Here is a 14498-nt window from a genome sequence, read left to right on the forward strand (position 1 = left end):
AGGTGAGAGGTATAAGGTAAACATATCAGAATTTTTACACCCAAACAAATTGTATTCTCTAAAGTCTCCCAGGGACTCAAGGAATTTATTCTAATGATAATTAAACATCCTTTAAAATTTAGAGGTACATTTCTGCACATGCTTTTGATCATCCTCATTTGTGGCAAACTTTGATTATGAGGGTTAATTTTGTTTTATTGGTTGTGTGTTCATTTTAGAAATTGAAAGTGACTTAGGTCCAAGACTGATGAATGAGGTGTGTAATCAAGTTTGTTCACATTGTTTGGTGTTGGCAAACTCATTAAGTAGTCCCTATTTGCTTCTCTCATTTTCAGTCCTAATCCTTTGTTTTAACTAAGCTCTGAGCTCTTCTACATGGTACCTGTTGGAAAACAGTAATTCATTAATCTGATAGGTATGGAGAATATTTTAGAGAGCTGAAGCTGGAGTCAAAAAGCTCATTTAGGAAGTGGCTTGATATTTCCTTAATGGTTCAGAAGTAACTTCCTCTCCTCTCCAGGAATTTACATATGTAAACGCAAGTTTCCAAAGTTTTTACTGTGAATAGGTAGTTTTCACATAATAGCAGTCCGGGGTTATTAAGTCCAGGACTTGGATGGGGGAGGGGCGAGTAATAACAGCATGAGGAAAAGGAATTATAAATAATAAAAATTGGCGATATGTCAAAATTGGGGGAAAAATCTTAAAAATGTCTACATTTGGGGGAAATATTGCCATTTACTGGAATATAGGATACTGGCATTTTATTTTACTGGCATTTTATTAGCCAAATTGCATTTTCACAACTCTAAGCACAAATAGATCTCATGTTCTTAATAAAACTGTTTTTTATTTGGAGATAGGAGCATTTACTAAGTGTTCAAGCCTACCTGGATCAAAGAAACAGAAGTTGATGGGTGACCGAGATTTTGGAAGTTGCAGAATTTAACAAAATGTTGAGTTTGGCCTCTTAGAATGATAATTGGAAAGCATTTTATGTTACATTATTTATTCATTTGTTTATCTATTTATTTTAGAGAGAGTGGCAGGGAGGGCCAATCTTCTAGCCACTGAGGAACACCAGCTAGAGCAGAAATCATGTTATTTTAATTCCTCACAATTTCATCTATCTATTTCAGTGGTCGGCAAACTCATTAGCCAACAGAGCCAAATATCAACAGTACAACGATTGAAATTTCTTTTGAGAGCCAAATTTTTTAAACTTAAACTTCTTCTAACGCCATGTCTTCAAAATAGACTCGCCCAGGCCATGGTATTTTGTGGAAGAGCCACACTCAAGGGGCCAAAGAGCCACAGGTGGCAGGTGAGCCACAGTTTGCCGACCACGGATCTATTTCCATGCAGCACGTCCAATATCGATCTTCACTCTTGAACAAACCTGTAACTAATTACTTCTGCTGGGATTTGTGGCCAGCACTTAAAAGTCAACATTTCTAGAAATGAACTAATTTTCTTTCAAACTCAGCCATATCTTTGAGTCTTTACTCTCCCATCATATTTCTCCCCTTTCCATATTGAGTTAGTCACCATGGTCTGTTAGTCTTCCTTGAGTGGTGCTCAGAGCGATCCTCAGACCAGCAGAACATCTGGGAACTCATAAGATATGCAAATTCAAGACCCCACTTCAAACCTACTGAATCAGAAATTCTAGAACTGGGGCCTGACAATCTTTGTTTTAACAAACCCTCTAGGTGGTTCTTGTGTATGCTCAGGTTTGTCCATCACTGCCCTACATCAAATCCTTATTTCTATAGCCTGAGCTATTACAATATTTGCATATTATAAATAGCCTTCCACTTCTCTAACCCAGCCTGCTGGGTTGGAAGCCTAATACAATCTCCAAAAACAAACAAACAAAAAACCACATTGCTCTCATCAGTTTACTTTACTTTCTTGCTGAAAAAAACTCCTTGTTGTAGACAGGATTAAAAAAAAAAACTGTCTGTCTGGAATTCAAGGCCTTTTATAATTTGGTCCTATCCGTTCATGGCAATAAGCACCTACCTCAAACCTCTGTTATAGAAAGAACCTTGTGTGTGCCTCTTTGTCCTTTTCTCTTGTCTATCTCCCATTCTCCTTTAAGGGTCTGTTGAAGGCTGCCCTGTCTAGAAGCAATGTAGTGCAGTGGTATAAAGCATGAATACCTAGCAGAAAGGTACTCTGTAAATGAGAGTTCTTTTCCTTAGTACAGTCTTCCTTGGAACGCATCTATGGCAGTTTCAATCCTATTTGGAATTCATCACTATTGCTCTGTGTCTAAGATTTCTATATGTACCGATGTCAAGTTTCTCCAATCTCTCTATATAAAAAGTGAATATGCAAAGTGTCCCCTCCAGTGTTCGACCTGGAGACAGGGAGTTCGATCGCTTGCTATGATGTATGCTGACCACTAGAGGGTGGCGTGGAATGAAGGAAGGCTCTGGCCAGCAGCCAGCAGCCAAGGAAGAGAGGCCCCAGCTGGCAGCCAGAAGGCCCCAGTTGGCCCTGATTGCCAGCCAGGCCTTGGGACCCTACCTGTGCACATATTTTTTTGCACTAGGCCTCTAGTTAGAGTATAAACTTCTTGAGGTTAGGGACTTTTATACTTTTTGTATCTCAAAGATAGACATCGAGCACCTCATCCTATACAAAGTAGACCTTTTAAACTTTGCTGCAAATACTTTTCTAGTTTAAATCACACCATTATTTCATGCAGACTAAGCATGAAAAACATTAAACCTGGATCATCAGTGTCCAACCTGGGAAAGCCAATATATTACTACTTACTGACAGGCACATAGGAAGGCTCAGAGTTAAACTGAAACAAAGGATTTGAACTAAAACTAGAGAAGCAAACAGGACCCTAATTAATGAGTTTGCTAACTGTCCTTCCCATGAGGTCAGTATCATTTAAAAAGCATACATTTGAAATATGCTTCTTTCCCTGAAGCTGCCAGGCACACTGACTATGCCCTCCTTAACCACAGAGGTCAAAGTTGTATTTTCTATCACCATACTTAGTAGCATAAGTGCATGGTTTGCTGATTGGTTTCTTTTGTGCTTCTGCTTAAATTTAAGGCTGGCGGCAGGAAATTGAGACCAGAGAGTTGAGAAACTTTAATAGCTACAGTGGGCAGACATAATCATGAGGCAGAGGCTTTGGGAAGAAATTATGACTATGATTCCTATTGGCTCAGCTTCCACCAAATGACTTGTATTAATAACAACTTATGCCCTACCTGATTATCTATGTTGCCCATCCCTTCCCAATCACCCACTGTTGTGTTATTTATACTATTCTGCATCAACAAATTAAATCCCAGTTTGATATAATACACTGTCAAATGATATGTCCAAAGCCAATGGCTTAATAGAAAGCTGGGCGAGGGGATTAAAACGCACTAACACATGACTCAAAAAATGCATTTTCAAAGAAAAATCTGGATGTGTCTAGATGTTCTTGAAGTATTTCTTCCACCTGCCAAAAATTCACTCCTAGGATTGTGTTACTAGGCACTCTTGAAACCTGGTAGAGTAACTCACTAGTGTGCTTAGAAATTCCCTAACACATGTAGTGTGGTATGGATTTTGTAACCAGGAAAACTTCATTAAGTTGATAGTGGTAAGTTGTTTCTATAATTCAAAGCAACTGTTATTCTTTAGCAAGACACTCTATTGTTCTGTAATAAACAAATTGAAAAATCCAATGATGGTGGATTTGAATCCATACTTTTTTTCAGTCCTTTGCATTTTAAACTAATAGAGTTTTACATATTTATTTTTCTTACTTTTTTTAAACAGATGAAAGGGGCTTGGGAAAAAATCACTAAGAACACAATCTCTGTACAAGTATCACAAAAAAATGTTGAAAAGTTTTTCAGTAAACGTTTTTCATAAGAAAAAAACAAAAACGTATTTTTTTGGATTTCCTCAACAGCACATTTTTAAGTTACTTGACCAGAAAGAAGTGGACACTTAAATATAAAATTGGAATATTTTCAACTCTTTCATCTGAGCTGTCTACAATTTTGCTTACTCTAGTCCGAAAGAAGTATGAACCATAATTTTGTTCTAATTTTGCTAGAATATCCAGAGCTATGTCAGACCAATAGGCTAATCTGATTTTTTAGGACATGGATCATTCTAATCCATGACCATATGATAAATGAAAGAAAGGAAAGCCCAGTAGGATGCTGTCAGGAAAATGCTGAAACAAGTCCAGAAAAGGTTGAGGGGGAGGGTACCTCTATCTCCAGTGAGGTAAATGCTGGTGAGAAGTGGGGGGAGAGACAGGCAAGAATAGAGAAGAAAGATAGGATTTCCTTTGTACTAGGTTTCCTAGTTTCTTTGAATGTGCAAGTCAGGTGATCCACATATAATCATATAATTCCTCAATTATATGAAATTTTAGGAAGGGGCAACAAAGCAGATGGTGGATAGAATTGGCCATCAATTTGCTATTTTGTTTTTTAATCCATATTTGAAGGCCTTTTCCTATTGGATAACTCTTCCTATTTCATAGTATTGTTGAGAGGAATTAGTCGATATATTTTGAAAATGTTTGATTTCTATAAGCATTAATTCAAAGATGTTGTCCCTACCATATAACACCTTAGTCTAAAATGGCAGGCAACCATATGAGAAATGTACTTCAGATGCAGTCAAAATGTTATTTGTGTATATTTTATTGATTTTTTTGTTCTTTTAAAAAGGAGTTACCACATGGCATTCCTCCAGAGACACGTTGTTTTATATGTTCCTGTGGTGGAAATTCTTTGGGACTTAGTGATGAAAAATGAAAAGGAGTTTGTTGCATCACACTTAATATTGGTGTTAATTTTTGTTCTAATCCCATTTTCTAGCAACAAGTAAAACTACCACTCTTTCAAAAAACATCATTCAGTCAAAAACTATCATCAAGCTGTCCAAAATTTACTATTAGATTTCCTTTTTTAAAGGCATTATTCCCTGTAAAATATGAACATCCCTGGGAGAAGTCATACACTAAGTCATTAATCAAAAACACCTTACTATGAATGAAATTTATCACACTCTGCTAATGTGACAGCTGAGAGAGAAATGTAGTTTCTTTTTTTATTTGTTTGTTTTGGAGGGGTGGGAGCAGAGGGCAGGTACAAGAGGTTCTTTTTCTCCCAAAGGCACAAATTTTTCTGAAATCAGCCCTAGTTACAGAAAGCAATGAGGCTCCTTATTCCCTCAAAGGCCTTGGAAGGTAAGGGAATGAGAACTTTAGTGTGAATAGCTGATTATTTACAAGTATATTTTCTTAGATATAATACATATAATACATTTAAATCATTTCAATAAGTAGAAAAAATCTACATTGTGTACATATAAACTAGCCTTTATGAACTACAATAATTTAAACATCACACAATATGTATACTTAAAGAAACAGAATGGAAAAAAGTTAGAAAAGTCTAATCTATACTGCACTCAGCCAATTACATATAATTCATACTGGTATAAAGAAAGGTAAAATATATGGTCCTTGCCTTTAAGAAATTTACAACCTAGTTTGGAAGACAAGTATAACATATATAATTAGAGAAAATCTAAGGCAGCATATAAATCAAGGACTGAGTTTTAGACTACTGTCAATAGATAAAATAGGTGCTTGGAAATGGGAGAGATTTTGGTAGTCTGGAACATTCAGAGAAAGTTCATGGAAAAAGTAAGATGGAGACCCTGAGTATCAGGTAGGATTTGGTCAGTCAGTGATTACTGAACTGTAACTGGCATGGTAGAACAAAAGGGATTTCTTATTGAAAAGTAGTGATAACTAAGTTTATATATGTAGCAAGGAGCTGGATAACAGGAAGTCTGGAAAGTTGAGAAGAGGATTTGGTGCCCGGTGATGTCAGCGGCATGTGTATGTGTGTGGAGGGGTACTGGATTTCAAAAAATGTGGGTTATCACACAAAATATAGATAAGATAATGACATGAAAACATTGCTTTGCAGGATTAACTGTCCATATACATCATAAATTTTATAAAGGAGCTCAAAATATATTCTACAGATGATAGTTAACTCATCTTAATAACATTTCATTGAGGCAAAGGAAATTTAGCTTTTATTATTCCTCATTTCATAAATAATTTGTTCAAGGTCACTAAATAAATGAAGGCCAGAATAAAAAACACAGTATCACAATGTTCAATGTTTCTTAAGCACCTTCTAAATAATATTCTCTCATTTTCTATGACTCAAGCAGGGAGGTAGATGATGGACCTTTGTTGTCAAGTGCCATTTCTAGACCCTCATTAGTGTTCAAGGCACATATCCTACCACACCCAATTACTGTTTACTCTTCCTATAGCCTCTAGCCCCCTGATACCATACTTTCTAACCACCCCCAACTTTCCCAGCTTAACAGTTGTCTTGGATTATTCTGTCCCAGATGGTCTTCTGCCATTATCATTAGCATACTCAACATTTCTGTATCAACTGCTCGCCAGTAGGACAATGGTTTGAGTTTAATCAATGCAAGGTGATGCTTTCTTTCCACTTACACCTCAAATTGCAAAACTGATTATTACCTTCAGAAGGTACAAGGGAGGTTAGAACTCCACATACTAGATTCTGGCACCAAACCCAAATCCTTTTCTCCAATTTAGGTTTCACGATGAGAGTAAAAAAGTCAAGGAATTCTCCTCAGTTAACTCCCTCTGGATCCTGACACATTTTCTCTTCCTCCCATGCACCTTAAAGTCACTGGTCCTTTCCTTACAAGCTGATCCTTCACCTATACTTCCTATCTCATGAAGGCCCTCACTTAAACATATTCTCTCTGTCATTATGACCTTCTCCCTCCTGGTGGCTCATATTCTTGTTTCAAGAAAAGAGACTAGCATATAGTAAATGCTTAGTAAATGTGTGATAAATGACTAAAGCATCAAACCTACATTTTCAAGTATTTGCTGAACAATTTTTGAAAACAGCTTGAGGCATATTGATATACAAAAATGTATAATTTAATGTATACAATTTGATGAGTTTGGACATAAGCATGCATGTGTGGAAACCATCACCACAAGCAAGATAATAGACATGTTCCATATTTTAACTTTGTCATCCCATTGTTACCTCAAACCTAACAGAAACTAAAAAGAAGTAAAGCAACAAACCTATTTCCACTCAAATATTTATTATTTTATGATGTAAGACATGTTTTTATTTGAAGTTTTCAGTTACAAATCATAGTTAAGTTGAAGATATGTCCCCTTAATCAGAAATCATTAACTTCCTACTAGATCTGGCTCTTCTCCATGACTTTCCAATTATTTAAGATATATCATAATTCTCCCAGTTCCCCATATTAAATACTACAAAAGCTTATATTCCTCTTTCTTTAACTGGCTAATTATTAAATCTGGTAATCATATTTTTTTTCTTCGTAGTATTAGATATATGGAAGGCAGTTAATGCAAGGTCCATTACATCTGGACAGACATGATTGTCCCACTAAAATAGCCTCAGTAGATCAAATGGCCTCAAGTCTCTCAATTATCCAGATCATCCATTAATCCAATGTTGAGATTGCTCTTCCTATATATAACTTTGTTCATTGAGTCTCCCTTATTCAGAAATGTATAATGTCTAGTCCACAGGCCAAAATTCTTTCTTAGAAGTCAAGGACCATTATAATCTGGAGCTAATAAAATTTTCCAATTTTACCTTCTATTATGTCTCTAGAGGAATTCTTCATCATAGTCCAAGTGATTTTTATCCCATTCTCAAAGACTGTGTGCACACACATATTTGGCATGTGTGCCCTTCCTTGTCTACATGCATTTTCTCAGAAGTTTTCTCTGCTTGGAAATGCTTTCCTCAATATAGATCCTAACAACAATCCTTTGGGGTCAGTTTATCATCTGTAAATCTTCAACTCTTCCACTCAGAAAATTCTATTATAGAGTATTACATATTTTGCATTAGTTGATGTGTTAGATTTAACTCCCTGACAACATTTTAAGATTTTTAAAGGTGGAGATCATTTAGTATATGTACTTCTGTATCCTTCCCAGAACCCAGTAACTAAGTTCACCAATGCAAGCCAATGTTTTCTACCTCTTATACAGAAGTCTTCAATAAAGTGTTCATTAATCCTTAAACCTCATTTCCATCTCAAACCTCAAAGCTGAAACCATTAAAAAATAGTACCAATTTGATCATATTTAAAGATACAAGAAAGCTAATTTTTAAATTCTTTAGCAAGAACTTAAAAATTATTTCACAAGAGACATAACATAGAGCACAACATAACTTAGTACTCCAATTCAACATTTAACTTTATTCTCCTACCTACATTTTATAAAATATTTAGCAACCAGTTTAGAATACTTGTCTTTAGAAATACCAATGCAGGTTCTAAGGGGAAATAACAAACTTAAGTATGATTTATAACTAAAAATTTCAAAGAAAAGAACATGTTTTAAATCATTAAAGAGTAACTATTTCAGTGGAAAGAAACAGGTTTATTGATTCATTTTTTTTAAAGTTGTGCTATTAAAAAGTTGTGCTTTAAATATTTTTCAAGAGTTTAGCTCCTGGTATGGAAAATTCCTTTAGTTATATACTAAAGAAGTAAGCACAAATTAAATACAAAAAATTCATATCCTTGACATTTGGTGTAATGTGGCAAAAATGTTCATTACCACAATATTAAGAAATATCAACAATGAGTTTGAATAACTAATTCATAAGGAAGAGTTTAAACTGGACCAAATCCTGGGTTTTCTTTCGTCACTCCAAGTTTCTTTTCTATTTTAAACTAGTGGCAACAGAAATTTCTTTGTTTGAAAGTCAGGAATGCTGGAAGTCTTAAGTGATAGAACAGGTAGCTCAGCTTCTACTTCACATCTCTCCTGGGGCGGGGGGTGAGGGGGAGAAAAACACTGTGGATAAAGTAATTTTGTTTTTATTTCTGGAAAAATCATTTTTTCCATCAATCTTCATAATTCTCTAAAATAAACTGTTAAAAAGTTATAGGCCAGGCGACCACTTCACCCTGATTTGTGGAAATACTTACTATACATTAATTTCAAGAACACATGGTTAATCCAAGTTTTTTTTACTAGTCTAAAGGTCCAAAAGTTACTCCTAACTCTTTAACAAAACTCTAGGGGAATTTCAAAAGCTCATGATATATTTCTGCATCTCATCTGCAATATTTTTGAACAAAAGAATAGTAAAAGAAATCTAGGCTCAAGTCACACTGCATGCCGTCAAATTTATTTTTAGAGTACTGTACAATTTTAACTGTGGAAAACATTTGTGTTGCACCAAATGCTTAAAAACTACATATACAAGAAAATGGAAATAAGAAGTTAAGAATTTACCATTTTTATTAAGACAGAGAAAGTGACAAAAAATATTTCTCTCTTCTTTGCTAATATTGAGATGATTGCACTCTACAAATTAGGTTGAACAAAGTAATCGCAACTTTGGGAAGGCATAAAGTGAAAGGTAGAATTTATCATTTAAAATACATGATTCATATTCTAAACCATTTTAATTAACATTTAGAAATTCCAGAGATAGGGAACTCAGATAATTCAACAAAGCTGGGAGTAGTAAGAAATACTGAACAGCAAGCAGTTCCTAAACCATATAAATCAAATAAAGACAAATCAAATAAGGACCAGAAACCATATAAATCAAATAAAGTCAAGACAAATGAAATAAACCCCAGAAACTATTTTCTCCTTAGTACACAGATTTTTCCAGCACACAGAGTTTTTCATAATCACAAACTTGGTAAAGGGGAGGCACTCACTCTGCTGACAAATACAAACGGACTCTCCAGCACACAATGGAGAGGAAAGCTTGAAAACCCTTGGAGACCAACTTTACCTCTGTAAAGATCTTCTCTCCACATAATGGAAAGAAGGGTACAGTGAGAAAATTTTCACACTTTCTTCCACATCAGACAGAGCAAAACTGTAGTGTTGCAAACTACTAATTCACTTAATACAATCAAAGGCAGAACTGAATGAATGGGGTGTGGGACAGGGCCCATGGGGGAAAGAGGGGGGAAGTGGGGGTGTCCTGAAAAGAAAAAAACTTGGGGGGCATTTTGTAAAGCTTGAATGGATTAACCTTTTTAGAAGCCCTAATATTTCTTATTTTCTCTTTTCTTCCTCTCTTTTTTTTTTTATTAAATACACACTGACTTCCTGGGACTCAACTTAGACTTGCTCTATACTTTATTCAGCTAAATGGCCTGGTGCTTAGGGACACACTGGAGCCCTTAGATTAGATATATGGCTAACACAAATGGTTCTTTTTTGGGGGGAGTATCTTAAAAATAACTTTTTTATGACCATGTATAAAATGTGACCGATTGCTTAAAAAAAGATGAATTTCATGCATCAATTAGCAGTAAATCGAGGCCCCAATGAAATATAAGCTATTTACTAATGAAAAAAAATTTTGAACTTGGAAAAAGTTTGCTTTCACATTTTTAGAAGATAATGAGAGACTGAGGCTTTAGTGTTTTTAGTCTCTATTCATAAGTAGGTTGTTTAGGCTATGTGACAAAGGAAAAAATAAAACGTGAATGCTTAAAAGTTAGTAGACTTGGATAACATTTAGTAGATAGCTTGAAATGCACCGATTAAAAACAGTAATAGCATAAAAAGTATGGATATAGCTATTTCTTCTTTAATAAAATGAAAATATAATAAGGGGGCTGGGTAGATCTCCAGTAAGAAGTTGAGTCCCATTGCAACAGTCCCTTATCCAGTACAAAAAGCTTCCTTTAACCACATGCAACAGTCACCTTGTGGGAAAGGCAGAGGAGGGGGCTAGAGAGTCATCTCCTAGGTGACTCTGATATGGGATCCTACATTTCTCACACCGAACTATGGGTCGGGCCAGGTGGGGGAGCGAGTTACAACTTCGCCCTTAAGCTGCACCAAAAAGGGAAACGAAGTCACCTCGCGCTTCACTCTGTGCACACAGGAAGAGCCCAATTCAGTGTCGCCGCCAACGACACCCTCTAGTCTTGCTCCGCCCCAATTTGTATGTGTTTTTTTTTTTGGGGGGGGGATGGGGGGTTGGGGAGTAGGCACAACTTGCGTTTTATCCCACAAAATCAGAGGCACCTCCGTCTTTCCCAAGTTAAGTTCTCCCTCCTCCAGTGCCCAAGGGTATCCTTTCAGCAGGCGCAGGTGTCTCACTCTGGCCTGTTTTTATAACCGCCCCCCATCCCGACATCGACGAGCGCCCCAGTCCTTCCCCGCCTTCCCAGCACAGGGCACCACTGAGCCTGAACACCAGAAAACACTTAGAGCCCAATTCCCAGGTCACCTGGCCAGAGCGCCCGGCCCTGCCTTCAGGGGAGCCCTGGGGCCGCCTTTCAACGCCAGTGCCCAAAGCAGAAGGCTCCCAGGCAGTCACGTGGGTGGCAGGGGCCGCCTGAGCTTCCTCACCTGCATCCCGGGCACTCGGACAGCCACCGGTGAGTGGGCCATGAAAGCGACTGCTGCTCCGCACTGCTTCTGTGCTGGTGGCGCCTTGGGCTGGGACTGGCTCCTCCTCCAGGGGTAGCTCTGCGGCCCTCCCAGGCTTTTCGACCCGGGCCTGGAAGGACACACAGAAGTGGGGTTACTGGGCTAGTGGCGCGCAGCCACGGGCTGGGAGGTGGGCATTTCGCGGCGGGACTCCTTGGGACTCAGTCTACCTTTATGGCGCCCCCCGGCCGCTGTTGCCGCCGCCTCTGCTGGTGCTCCTACTCCTTAATTCGGGGCGCTGTGTGTGGCGGTGGCTGGGACTTGGGCTCCAGTGATGCCGCTCGTCTGCGCCTCGCCGCTTTAGGAAGAGGAGGTGGAGGCACCCCAGCAACCCGCCCGCTCGGCTGGGCTGGTCCGGGAGGCGGTTGGGGGCGGTCCCATCATTGGCCCTGCCCCCGCCCCGCAGCCGGGCGGTGTGGAGACTAAGACTCTGAGTGAAGGGGTTTGCCTGGGGTTGCTAGAGCCTGAGAAGGTGGAGACTCTCCAGACACGCGGAGGGGAGAACCCAGGGACTGGGGCCCCTGGAACACAGCTCGGCCTGGACAAAGAATGGAAGAGTTTGGGTGACTCTGGGAGTAAGAGGACATCCCAGATGCGGCCACGTTGCAGGCAGGCGTGCAAGGCTGGGACACACGAAGCCTGGGAGACCTCTTGAGTTGAAACTTGGGGAGTGCTGGCATCCTGAGCTGGCCAAGGGTGGGGGCACAGAGAACCACTGATTTAGTGGACCCTTGCCTAGTCCCAGAGTCGGGTATCCCCAGCTTGGGGCCCTCACGCCTTGGGGCAGATCCACAGCCACTCTCCTGCTTTCCGGATTCCCTGCCCCCAGACATGCTTCAGGTGACTTAAATCTGAGGCTACCCCTACCTCTTGTGATATCACTTGGTGGGGGGCAGCCAGACTGGGGGTTCTCTTCATCACAAATTCTGCAGGTGTAAGAGAGAGGTAACTTGGAAAACAGATGATTCATCCGCAGAAATTTTAATGAGAATAATAGAGGTATGGGAAGTGAGATTGGATCAGTGGCAGTACATATTACTGGACTGAGCATACACAGCAGTGGTTTTAGCAACTCCCTGCCTCCACCCCATGTTAGGTTCCACTCCAAGAGGGAGTAAAGCTCTTTTGAGCGTACCCTAATAATAACAGTAACAATGATAATAACACCTACAGGAATATCATTATGAAGGGACCTCTGGGAACCCACAGGGGTTACTTATATTTTTAAAATGTAATATCCAAGTGCTAGTTTAAAATGAGGATGAAATTCCCTATCTTGCAGGTTGTTACAGGTCTGTACACAACATAATGTTGGGGCTCTAGTAGACACGCATTTCTTTTGTTCCTTTGGAATCTTTCTCAAAAGATAGCCTATTATTGTTATCAAAATTGTTACTATTAATGGATGCCATTGTCTTTCTACCAGAAACTGCTAAATACTATACGTATTACCTTGCTTAATCTTTACAAGGGCCTTCTGAGGTCATATAGCCCCCCCCCCCACACACACACACATTTTACAGACTTTCTTAAAAGGCTCAGTGAGGTTAAATAATTTTATTTTTAAAAAATATTTTTTATTGATTTCAGGGAGGAAGTGAGAGTGAGTGAGAGATAGAAACATAAGTGATGAGAGAGAATCATTGATCAGCTGCCTCTTGCACACTTCACACTGGGGATCAAGCCCACAACGCAGGCATGTGCCCTGACCAGGAATCGAACAATGACCTCCTAGTTCACAGGTCAAAACTCAACCACTGAGTCACCCTGGCTGGGCAGGTTAAATAATTTGATGTAAAATTTCACACAATTAAGAAGTGGTAAAGCTTGGAATTAAAATGCAGGTATCTCTAACTTTTAAGATCTATTCTGTTAACAAATTTTAAGTATACAAAATAGTATTGTTAACTATAGTTACTGTGCTGTACATTAGATCCCCAGAACTTATTTATCTTATAATTGGAAGCTTGTACCCTTTGACCACCTTCACCAATTTTCCTCATCTCCTGCCCCTGGCAACCACCAATCTACTCTCTGTATAAATTTGGTATTTTTTAGATTCCGCATATTTGTATTTCTCAGTCTGATATATTTCACTTAGCATAATGCTTTCAAGATCCATTCATATTGTTGCAAATGGCAGGATTCCCATCATTTTTATGGGTGAGTAATATTACATTTAATGTATATACACCACATTTCTTATCCATTCAGATGATAAAATATGTAATTGCATTTCTTTTACTCCTTGTTTCCCAAGTCCAGGCCCTCACTACTTATAATATGATGATAGTCTCCAATCCAGTCTCTATTTCCACTAGCCCAGCTTACACTTAATTATGCCACACTGACAAGAAACCTGCAGTGTGACCTAAACTTAAATGTCCATAGAAATTCCCTGGGATTATCTTTATAGTGCAGATTTTCACTTAGCAACTCTGGAGTGAGCCTAAGATTCTGCATTGCTAACAATTTCACAGGTGGTGTCAATGCTGCTAATTCTTAGACCACACTTTCAGTAACAAGGGTCTGAGTCAAGTTCCATTAGGTAAGGTTCATCTCAAATCCCATCCCCATTGAGCCATCCTTGTTGCTCTAAGCCCTCCTTCAAATTTCTCCTATTGCATGTCAGTGGAAGCAGCACTCACATTGTAGTTTTTCTCTTATTTTATGCATTTCATTTGTTTAGTTTGCCCAACACGATTATTAAGTCCCTGAGGCCAGAGATCCAACTTCTCTTATATAAGGATTATTCAGGTAGGATGCCAACTCTCAGTGGGCAACATTCTTGTCAGTTTGGATCATTGCTGTATCCTCAGAGTCTAGGACAGGGTGATACTTGTAGTGGGTAGAGACCAGGGATGCTGCTAACCATCCTCCAATGCACATGACAGACCTCACAACAATGGATTACCCAGCCCAAAATGTCAATGGTGCCAAGATTTGAAAATCCATGTTC

General features: G+C 38.7%; 1 protein-coding gene across 1 annotated transcript in view; it reads right to left on the reverse strand.

Moving 5' to 3' along the window:
- The window catches only part of STK26 (serine/threonine kinase 26), a 57802-nt gene extending 45961 nt beyond the window's left edge, over positions 1-11841 (reverse strand). The window contains exons 1-2 of the mRNA XM_079765871.1: positions 11710-11841; positions 11459-11609 (exon numbers count right to left, since the gene is read on the reverse strand). Of these exons, the coding sequence (XP_079621997.1) occupies positions 11459-11500 (42 nt within the window). The 5' untranslated portion in view covers positions 11501-11609; positions 11710-11841. The remainder of the gene's footprint in view (positions 1-11458; positions 11610-11709) is intronic.
- Between the last annotated feature and the right edge of the window lie 2657 nt (positions 11842-14498).

Source organism: Cnephaeus nilssonii (assembly GCF_951640355.1).
Source record: "Cnephaeus nilssonii genome assembly, chromosome: X".
NCBI lineage: Eukaryota > Metazoa > Chordata > Mammalia > Chiroptera > Vespertilionidae > Cnephaeus > Cnephaeus nilssonii.